The 11,260-nt window shown below is 44.5% G+C and overlaps 1 protein-coding gene across 1 annotated transcript; it reads right to left on the bottom strand.

Moving 5' to 3' along the window:
• Nucleotides 1-8,759: 8,759 nt before the first annotated feature.
• Nucleotides 8,760-9,107, bottom strand: LOC102479868 (40S ribosomal protein S17). Its single transcript, XM_014584096.1, has one exon. The coding sequence runs from the start codon at nt 9,105-9,107 to the stop codon at nt 8,760-8,762; it is 348 nt and encodes a 115-aa protein (XP_014439582.1).
• Between the last annotated feature and the right edge of the window lie 2,153 nt (nt 9,108-11,260).

Genomic DNA, 11,260 nt, shown 5'->3' with positions numbered 1-11,260 from the left:
TGATTTTCCTTTTTTTTTTTTTTTTTTAAGAAATTTTATTTTCTTTAACTTTATTTATTTATTTTTTAATTTGACCAGTGGGACAGAGGTAGAGATAGAGAGAGAAAAGTGAGAAAGCAAGCCACCACTGCATCCTCTCTGCTTGGCCTGTTTTGCATCTCTTTTCTAATGGATCCCATTGGACAGGTCTTTAAGGGCATGGTTTTCCATAGTAATGACCTCACCTATCTGCTAATCTATCAGTTATCTACTATGGCATAACAAAGCGTATACATCAAAACTTAGCGACTTAAAACAACAATTATTGGGAGCCAACAGGCAGCATGGTAGTAAAAGGGAGGGACTCCTATATGGCTGACCCCATTCAAGTGCCAGACCAGGTAGCTTGAAAATCATGTTGGGGGCATGTGTATGCATGCCCAAAATCCCAAGAGGAGAATGAAGAAAAGAAAAGAATATGGTGTGGTCACCCCCCTGGGGGGATGCTTTCTCATTTTTCCTCTCTCTTTCTCTCTCCAGCAAGCACACACGCCCTATGGCAAAAACCTTAAAAAAATAAAATAAAAAGATTTTGTAATATAGTTTTCTTTTTTAAAGAATATTTTATTTTATTTTATTATTATTCAGTTTGACCAGGGAGAAACACAGAGACAGAGAGAGAAGAAAGCAAACCAGCAGGCCCAGGACTCGAACTGCAGTCAGTTATGTGGGAGTCCAGTATCTTAACCACCACGCCACCTGCCAACCCCTCTTTTTAAAAAATCCATAATAAAGAGCATGTGTGTAGATGTGAAAGAGAGCAATAAGCACTGTCCAAAGGGTCTGAACTTGCTGCAGTACCCTTCCTCTAATCTTCCAGCCCATCAGATGTTTTTTAAAATGTACAGTCTTATATATTTGTTAAAGAATTGTTTACTGGGGCCAGCAGGGGATGTGGTGATTAAAGGTGCTAGATTCCCACATGGCCAACCACGGTTTGAGTCCTGGACCTGGTGGCTTACTTTCTCAAATTAAAATAAACAAAGTTAAATAAAGTTCTTTTTTTAAAAAAAGAATTATTTACTTATTATCATTATTTTTTCAATTTGACCCAGAGAGAGAGTGAGAGAGAAAGTGAGAAAGCAAGCCACCAGGTCCAGGACTCAAACCATGGTCAGCCATGTGGGAGTCCAACACCTTAACCACCATGCCACCTGCTGGCCCCCGGCCCATCAGGTCTTGAGGACTTGTGTGTGCCTGGCATGTTTCAGGCTGGCCAGGCTGGGGACTTGAACCACAGTTCTGTTTGGGATCTGGTTTCTTTTGAACAACACATTATCTCCGCACCATGGCACTGGTCCTGTTATATAAGTTTAAATATATGGTAGGAAAATGATAGTTATAGAACTAAAACCATGATTTCACAAATATTCTTGCATAGAAGAGGCTAAAATTGGCCACGAGAAAACCCAGAATTAGGGGCCAGCAGGTGGCATGGTGGTTAAGGGTACTGAATCCCCACATAGCCAATCATAGTTCAAGTTCCCGGACCTGGTGGCTTACTTTCCCACTTTCTCTCTCTCTCTATCTCTGTGTGTGTGTGTGTCCCTCCCTGGTCAAATTTAAATAAATAATAAATAAATAAAGCTAAATAAAATAATTTTTATAAAAAGAAAACACTAGATTAGAGACAAATATGAACTAAATAATCATACAGGTAATAAAGCACCATAGACATAATTATAAAAATAATACAAAGTTTGGGAAACAAGTAATGGTGTTTTGCTGTTACTTTTTGGAGCAGGGCAGTACCACAAGGAGAACTGTACTTTTTTTTTTTTCTTTTTTCTTTTGGAGAGGTTTTTGCTATAGGGTACGTGCGCTCGCCAGACAGACAGCAAGAAAGAGAGAGACAGAAAGCGAGAAATCACCCCCCAGGGGGCTGGCCATGCCACAATCCCTTCTCCTCCATTCTCCTCTCAGGATCTTGGGCACAGACACACATGCGCCCAGTGTGAGTTTAAGCCACCAGGTCTGGGACTCGAACTGTGGTCGACTACATGGTAGTTCAGCGACATAACCATTACGCTAACTGCTGGCTCCACCGAACTGTACTTTTTTTCAAAGAAGGATTTATTTTAATTTTATTTATTTTAATTTGACCAAAGAGAGAAACAGAGAGAGAGGGGGAAAGTGAATAAGCAAGCTACCAGGTCCAGTACTCGATCTGATCCATGGTCAGCCATGTGGGAGTGTCTAGTACCTCAATCACCACACCACCTGCTGGCCAAGAGCTGTGCTTTGTAAGGATGGTGCTGTGGCCCTGTGGAGAAGGGTGCACTGAGAGAGGGACTGGGGCTAGATGCAGGAAGCCCTAATAGGAAGCCAGAGAGCACCTGGACTAGAGTAGTGACAGACAGAACGGTGAGGACTCACAAAGGGCACTCCAGGAGTCATGAGGGAGGCCAGCAGGTGACGTAGAGGTTAAGGTGCTGGACTCCCATGCAGCTGACTATGGTTCAAGGTCTGGACCTGGTGACTTGCTTTCTCACTTTCTATCTCTATCTCTCTCTCTGGTGAATGCTAAAGAAGTAATTTTTTAAAAATATACACATACACATACATACATATATATACTCTCATTTATTTATTTATTCCATGAAGAAGAGAGACAGGGAGACAGCATCTTCAACAGTCTTTTTTTTTTTTTTTTTTTTGGTGGAGAGGTTTTGTGTTTTTTTTTTTGCAATAGGGCGCGTGCGTTCGCCAGACAGACAGAGAGAGACAGAGAGACAGAAAGTGAGAAATCACCCCCCCAGGGGGGATGGCCACGCCGCAATCCCTTCTCCTCCATTCTCCTCTCAGGATCTTGGGCACTCACGTACACGCGCCCGGCGTGAGTTTTTTAAGCCGCCAGGTCCAGGACTTGAACCGTGGTCGACTATGTGGGAGTCCAGCGACAGAGCCATTACACTAACTGCTGGTCCCAACAGTCTTTTTTTTTTTTTTTTTTTTGAGACAGATTTTGGTTATAGGGAGCATAAGCTTGCTAGAGAGACAGAGAGACAGAAAGCGAGAAATCACCCCTAAAGGGGGATGGCCACGCTGCAATCCCTTTTCCTCCATTCTCCCCTTGGGATTTTGGGCATGTACCCACGTGCGTCCGGCGTGAGTTTTAAGCTACGGAACTTGAACTGCAGTCAACTACATGGGAGTACAGCGACATAACCATTATGCCGCCTGGTGGTCCCAAGAGTTTTGTTTTGTTTTGTTTTGTTTTTCTAGAGAGATTTTTTGCTATAGGGCACGTGCGCTCACTGGAGAGACAGAGACAGAAAGCGAGAAATCACCCCAGGGCAGGGAGTGGGGGGGATCGCCACACCACAATCCTTTTTTCTCCTCTGCTCTCTTGGGGACACACGCACACATGTCCAGTGAGAGTTTTCAGCTGCCAGGTCTGAGACTCTAACCATAGCCGACTATGTAGGAGTCCAGCAACATAACCATTACGTCATTTGCTGGTCACTCAACAGAGTCTTGATCCCATGATTTGTCTCCAGCTTTCAGCTAGCCCCAGATCCTGGGCAAGCATGTGCCCAGGAAACTCAGAGAGGTCTCCAAACCTGAACTCAAACTTTCCCACGTGGAACTGCATTACAAAACATTGCATTTTACCACTCTGCCACCTTCTAGCCCCAGCATTCAGTTTTGACATGTGGATTTTAGGGCCCCTCTCAGATGCTCACATGTCGATAAGCCAGTGATACATGTGTCCTTAGCAGGATGTATGCGCAGTCACCTTCTCTGTATGTCCTACATACACAGACATACTCCCCTCACTCATGCCTACCCCTGACTTCTGCCAGCACAGGATTTAATAAAACACAAACCCATTCAGGAAAATGGAAAGTACTTGGCTCCTCTAAGGAAACTTACTTAATCCAGGGAGCACAACGAGGAAGTTATAAAATAATTGAACCATGACCTGTTAGAGCTGGAAGGACCTTAAAAACATTTCCTAAAACTGTCCTTTCTTTCCGTTTCCATTGCCACCTCTTAGTCTCAGCCACCACCAGGGCCAACACCCTCTTTCATCTGCACGACTGCAGGGTCCTTTGTTTGCTCTCCTCCCTGACCTACTGCACTAGCCTCCTTCTTACCCACTCTCCACTCAGCAGCTACCATGATTTTTTTTTAAATTTGCTATAGAACTCATGTGCTCTCAGGAGAGAAACCGAGAGGAGATAGAGAGGGAAAGTGAGAAATCACTCTTCAGGGGGATGGCCACACCACAGTCCCTTCTCCTGTTTCTCCTTCCTTTTGGGATTTTGGGCAAAAATGCCCACACGCCCGGTGTGTTTTTCAAGCTGCCAGGTCCAGGACTCTAACTGCATAGGACTCAAGTTGGTCATGTGGGATCCAGCCACCTTAACTACCATGTTACTGGCTGGCCCTAGAGAGAGTTTTATTTATATTTATATTTATTTATATTATACCTGCCAGCCCAGAGGGAGTCCCAGAGGGAGTGTTGTTTTTTTTAAGAATTATTTTATTTTATTTTATATAGATAGATAGATAGATAGATAGATAGATAGAGAGAGAGAGAGCGAGCGGGAGAGTTTAGAGAGAGAGAGAGAGAGCGGGAGAGTTTGCTATAGGGCATGTGATCTCACCAGAGAGACAAAGAGAGAGAGACAGAAGGAAAGTGAGAAAGCACTCCTTCAAGGGGAATAGACACGCCACAATCCTTTCGCCTCCATTCTTCTCTCGGGATTTTGGGTACACATGCACACACACCTGGCATGTTTTACAAGTTACCAGGTCCAGCACTTGAGCAGCACAGTTGGCCAATGTGGGATCCAGCCACCCTAACCTAACCATTTAAAAATTTTTTTATTTAACTTTATTTATTTATTTATTTTAATGTGACCAGAGAGGCACCGAGAGAGAGAAAGCAAGGCACCAGGTTCAGGACTCGAACCGTGGTTGGCCATGTGGGAGGCCAGCGCCCTTAACCACCATGCCACCTGCCAGCCCACCAGAGGGAGCTTTTAAAACCAAAATTTGGGGACCAGCAGGTGGCATGGTGGTTAAGGCGCTGGACACTCCCACATGGCTGACCATGGTTCAAGTCTTGGACCTGGTGGGTTGCTTTCTCACTTCGTCTCTCTCTTTGTGTGTGTCTCTCTCTGGTCAAATAAAAAAAAATGAATGAATAAATAAAATTAACTAAAATAAGACCCAAATTTGGTCAGCTCATTTCTCCAAGATAAAACCACATTAAATTAATGTAATCTACTAAAATGACTGACTTTTTCTCTAGAAAAATTTCAAAATCCATAGCATAGTAAAATGTTGGTTCATCTGGAGGGTTTGATAAACATTTGTTGAAGGAAGGGAGTCAGGTCTTCAGATTTGGAAGGAACTGCCTTGTCTGTTTGTGTGTTAATTTGCCTTGTTTAAATCTCAGAGCACACCCTCACTTCCAAGTTCTTAGAAGTACCTCATTGTAGCCTCTGGCATCTCATGAAAGTGATTTCTTCAAGGTCACACAGCTGGTGAATAAAAATCAAGTAGACTATATAGCCCTATTGTTTTAAACTGTACAGTCACAGTTAAGTGAGTAGTAATCAGTTTAAAAGTGGCAACTACTGGTATGATGCTTGACCCTCCCACCAATAGTTTTTAGGCTTTGGTATGGAGTCTTTCAAAAGATAAAGAAATCCACCTCCCCACCCCACCAAAGAAGGCTCTTCATCTTTAGACAATTCTAATAATTATTGACAACCAGATAATGAGCCAACAAGTAGCCAAGTGGGTAAAGGTGGCTGGATCCCACTAGACCAACTGCACAGTTCGGGTCCCAGACAGACCTGATGGCCTGAAAAACATGCTCTGTGTGTGTGTGTGTGTGTGTGTGTGTGTGTGTCCAAAATCCTGCGAGAATTGGAAAGGAGGTGCAGTGTGGCTATCCACCTTGGGGGTACTTTCTTACTCCCCCCCATCCGCCTCACCCCTTTCTGGTGAGCACACACAGGCCTATAGTCAAAAAATAATAATAATAATAAAATAAAATAAAGAAAGAAAAGAAAACCAGATAATTCAAAAAATACTCCATTTTAGGGACCAGCAGTTAGCGTAATGGCTATGTTGCTGGACTCCCATGTAGTCGACCGCGGTTTGCGTCCCGGACTCGGTGGCTTAAAACTCACGCCAGGCGTGTGTGTGCGTGCCCAAGATCCTGAGAGGAGAATGGAGGAGAAGGGATTGCGGCGTGACCATCCCCCCTGGGGGGTGATTTCTCGCTTTCTGTCTCTCTGTCTCTCTCTGTCTGGCGAGCGCACGCGCCCTACAGCAAAAAGCTCTCAAAAAAAAAAAAAAATACTCCATTCTAGTCAGGTATGGAAAGATAGAGTGAGGGAGAAGAGGCTGTTCATGAGAGGCTTAGGCCTTTCTTTCTATGGTGCTCTCAAGGTGTTTTGGACCAGCGGCCTCCAAGAAGGAGATGGGTGACTTCAGCTCTAGCTTAGTTAAGGAAATGACCCACAGTATCCAGTCTCAAAGACTTCTGCAAGATACCATAGACTAGCCAGGGACTAGAACAAGGAAGGGATGTGTGTGGAGGAAATGGAATTAATCCCAGCTCAAATGTTGGGGGGAACCCCAGCTGCTGCAGCTGCTGAGGGCTTAGCCAGCTGTTCTTGGGCAGCTGCAACATGCAGCCCAGGCCTGGCTCTCGGGGTGGCAGCTCTGTCTCAGCTTGTAGCCATCAGCTCCAAGCTACCCAAGGCCTTGCTCAAAGGATCACTGGAAAGCAAAAGAGAATAGCAGAGAGCCCCCAGTTCCACAGACTTCTATTCTGACATCGCGTGGTTTGAAATCAGATGACTATGTGTTCCCAAGGAAAGAAGTTGACAATTTCAGGATTGTCAATTTGGGTTTAGGTTTCTGAAAGGCAAAGCCAAGACTACAGGCATCACCTTCATTCCCATGCCTCTTTCCTCTCTTCTCCTCCCCTCCCCTTCCCTCCCTCCCCTTCCTTTCCCCTCCTCTCCTCTCCTTTCCCCTCCAGCTCCGCTCCTAGTGCCCTATGTCGCCCCCTACCATTCCTCACAAAGCATACTCTGTATGGGAGTGGGAGCATTTCCTTGTGAGCAAAACTGAAGTAAGGACACTCAGAGGCTCAGATGAGGACAGTCTGCCTAGGGATAAAGACTATCCAAAAGCTCTAGCCAATTGCCAATCATCTTTTTATTATTATTAATTTCATTTCCTTTATTCTTTTAAAAAATAATTATTTAATTTTATTACTTTATTATCATTGTTATTTTTTAAAAGAATTATTTATTTTATTTATTTATTACATTTATTTCAATTTGACCAGGGAGAGACACAAAGAGAAAGAAAGAAGGAAAGCAAGCCACCAGGTCCGGGACTCGAACCATGGTCGGTATGTGGTTATGTCCAGTGTCCCTCATTGTTATTATTTTTAATTTACTCTAGGGCATGTGTGCTCATTGGAGAGAGAGAGAGAGATAGAGAGAAAGTAAGAAAGCAAGCCTCCAGGTCTGGAACTCAAACCATGGTTGGTCCAGTGGTAACCACCACGCACCTGCTGGCCCCTATTTTCTCAGTTATTTATTTTTTTTTAGAGGTTTTGCCATTGGGCACATATGCTCACTGGAGAGAGACAGGCAGAGACAGTAAGAGGGAAAGCATGAAATCATCCCCCCAGGGGCGGAATGGCCACTCCACAATCCTTTCTCCTCCTGGGATCTTGGGCCTGCACGAACACGTGCCTGGCGTGATTTTTCAAGCCACCAGTCTGGAACTCTAACCACTGTCTGCCATGTGGGAGTGCAGCAACATCACATAACCACTATACCATCTGCTGGCCCTCCCCTTTATTCCTTTGTTTTAACTTTCTTTTTTGAATTATTTAATTTAACTTTATTATTATTGTTTTCTAATTTAACCAGAGAGATAGAGATAGAGAGAGAGAGAGGGAAAGTGAGAAAGCAAGCTGTTAGGTCTGAGACTTGAATGGTGGTTGACTATGTGGGAGTCCAGCACCTTAACCACCCTGCCACCTGCCAGCCCAGCTCCCTTCATTCTTGAATCAAGTATGTGTGTGTGCACGTGACAGTGGGAGAGAGAGCAGTGCACGCCTTTCACAGGGTCTGATCTCGCCGTGACCTCCACCCTCCTGCCCTGTCCGTCAGATACTAAGCATCACACACGTGTCCAGCATGTCTCAGCCCAACCAGGCCAGGATTCAAATTGTAGTTGCCGTGTGGTACGTGGCTTTTCTTTTCTTTTCTAGGCACTCACTAGTGACAGAGAGAAAGAAATGAGGAAGCAAGTTGCCAGGTCTGGGACTTGAAAGTACACATGCAGGGTATTTTCTTGCTTTCTTTCTCCCTCCCCCCCCCTTTCTGTTTCTCTCTGGTGAGAGCATGCATTCCCTGAAAATTATTAATTAAAACATTAAAATGTGGGGCTAGCAGGTGGCATAATAGTTGTGGTGCTGGACTCCCACATGGCCAACTGTGGTTCAAGTCTCAAACCTGTGGGCTTGAAATTCACACAGGGTGCATGTGCGTGCATGCCCAAGATCCTGAGAGGAGAATGAAGAAAGGATTGCAGCATGGCCATCCCTTCTGGGTGGTGATTTCTTTTTTTCTTTCTTTCTTTCTTTTTTTTTTTTTGTTATCTCAGGTTTATTGAAAATAGTATGGCATAGTAGAAAGATTCAAACGGCTCCACGGGGGTTTTGAAATTCATTCCAACTGTAGCTGCCTGGCCTGCAGGTTAGACAGGCTGCCAAAGTCCAAAAGCTTCAGCATTTCCTCAGTGTCAGGATCCACTTCAATGATTTCCTGACCCAGGGCTGAGACCTCAGGAACAGAATTATCTCTCCTTTCTCGCTCCTCCTCCTGCAGCTTGATGGCGATGCCTCTCACAGGGCCTCTCTGAATGCATTTCATGAGATGCGTGACATAGCCTGCTATCTTGTTGCAGAACTTCTTGCTGGGAATGATGGCGATCTCGCACACGCGCTTGTTCGTGTGGAAGTCGTAGCCCAGACACGTGTAATACTTCTCAATGACCCGGGCCACCTTCTTCATAGTTTTGGTGCGAACGCGGCCAATGTTGGCGGGTCCTTGGTGAAAGAGCCTGGGTGGTGATTTCCTACTTTCTGTTTCTCTGTCATTCTGTCTCTCTGGCAAGTACGTGCACCCTATAGCAAATATCTCACTTTAAAAAAAAAAAATTAATGGAGCCAGAAGGTGTCATGGTGGTTAAGGACACTGGACTCCCACATGGCCCACTGTGGTCCAAATCTGGAACCTGGCAACTTGCTTTCTCACTTTCTCTCTCTCTCTCACTCTGTCCCTCTCTGGTCAAGTTAAAATGAATCAATCAGGACCAGCAGTTGGCATAATGGCTATGTCGCTGGACTCCCATGTAGTGGTTCAAGTCCCAGACTCGGTAGCTTAAAACTCTTGCCGGGCACGTGTGCGTGCATGCCCAAGATCCTAAGAGGAGAATGGATTGTGGCGTGGCCATCCCCCCCGGGAGGTGATTTCTTGCTTTCTGTCTCTCTGTCTCCCTCTGTCTTTCTGGCAAGCACACACAATCCCTATAGCAAAAACCTCTCCAAATAATAATAATAATAATAATAAAATGAATCTATAAATAAAGTTAAATAAAAAATATAATTATTTTAAAAATTACAATTAAAATTTGATTATTCTTCTCAGTGAAATTATTCCTCAGCTTTAAATCCTACAATTGCTTTTCATCTTCAGGACAAAATTCAAAATCCTTAAAACAGATCACATCTCCCCCTAGCTATACTGAATTTGTTGAGGTCCTCAAATTCATGTTCCTTTTGTTCCCAACCTCAGGTTTTTGCACATGTTTTTTTCTCTGCTTGGACAACTCACACCGATCTTTACATCTGATCTAAAATGTCACTTCTCATCTCTTTCATCACACTCAACAAGCTCTTAACCATTTATGCCTGTCTTGCTAGAAGAACTGAAAGAGCCATGAGGGAAAGGGTTATGTACATACCTGCCTTTACTGGCCTGTCCCTGCCACACAGAATGATACATTTATTTTTAGTTTATTTTCACTTTATTCATGATAGAAAGTACACATGCACACACGAGAGAAAGAGGCACCCCTGACAGGGTCTTGCTGCACTGTGGGTTCCCATACCCTAGCCCTCCAGCTCAGGTGGATCTCAGATGCCCACTTGTGTGCCCGATGAGTTTCAGGCTGGCTGGGGGTCCACATCCACTGTCAGCCATGTGGTTTGCAGCACAGCAGTTCAGTAACCTACATCCTACACTACCGAGACTGGGCTGCACAGTGCAATATTGGACATATAGGAGGCACTCAGTATAACCTTAGCCAATCAAAGATAACCTCTGTCATGGAGAGGCTCCTTGGTACACATCAACCATGTGGAGTGTAGAGATAGTAACAGGGAGAGGAGGAGTTGAATATGCAAATTGGCCACAAAACCCCCTGTGGGAAAATAGTACCTGACCATAGCTTGCCTTTCTTTTTTTTTTTTTTGTAGAATTTTTGTTGTTGTGGTTGTTGTTATAGGACACATGCCATCATGGGAGAGACAGAGAGAACTTACCCCCAGGGGAGATAGCCCTGCTATAATATCTTCTCCTCCATCCTCCTCCCGGGATCTGGGGCACACACACATGCCCAGCATGAGTTTCAAGCTACTGGATCTGAGACTCGAACCAGAACCATGGTTGACCATGAGTCCAACCTGCTGGTCCTCATAACTTTTTTCCCCAAAGTCAGCTGCTTCAGTCTCCCAGCCAGAAAGTGTTCTTCCACAGAGGACAAGCCACAAAAGCACAAAGGTAAACATGTCAAACTTCTAGGTTGGAAATGTACCTTTTGTAAAAAAAAAAAAAAAAAAAAAATAAAAGAGTAAGGTCTAGTCATACACACACACACACACACACACACACACACGCACACACATTTATCTAATATTTTATACGGACCCGGTGGCTTAAAACTCATGCTGGGTGTGTGTGCGTGCGTGCCCAAGATCCTGAGAGGAGAATGGAGGAGAAGGGATTGTGGCGTGGTCATCCCCCCTGGGGGGTGATTTCTCACTTTCTGTCTCAGTCTGTCTGGCAAGCACGCGCGCTCTATAGCGAAAAAACCTCTCCAAAAAAAAAATAAGGGAGAACTAATTACAAAATTTTTGCACCAAACTAAACTTGAACTGTAATTC

This window comes from Tupaia chinensis, unplaced genomic scaffold, assembly GCF_000334495.1.
Source record: "Tupaia chinensis unplaced genomic scaffold, TupChi_1.0 Scaffold145652_1, whole genome shotgun sequence".
In the NCBI taxonomy this organism is placed as follows: domain Eukaryota; kingdom Metazoa; phylum Chordata; class Mammalia; order Scandentia; family Tupaiidae; genus Tupaia; species Tupaia belangeri.
This window is presented reverse-complemented; position numbering and strand designations above follow the sequence as displayed.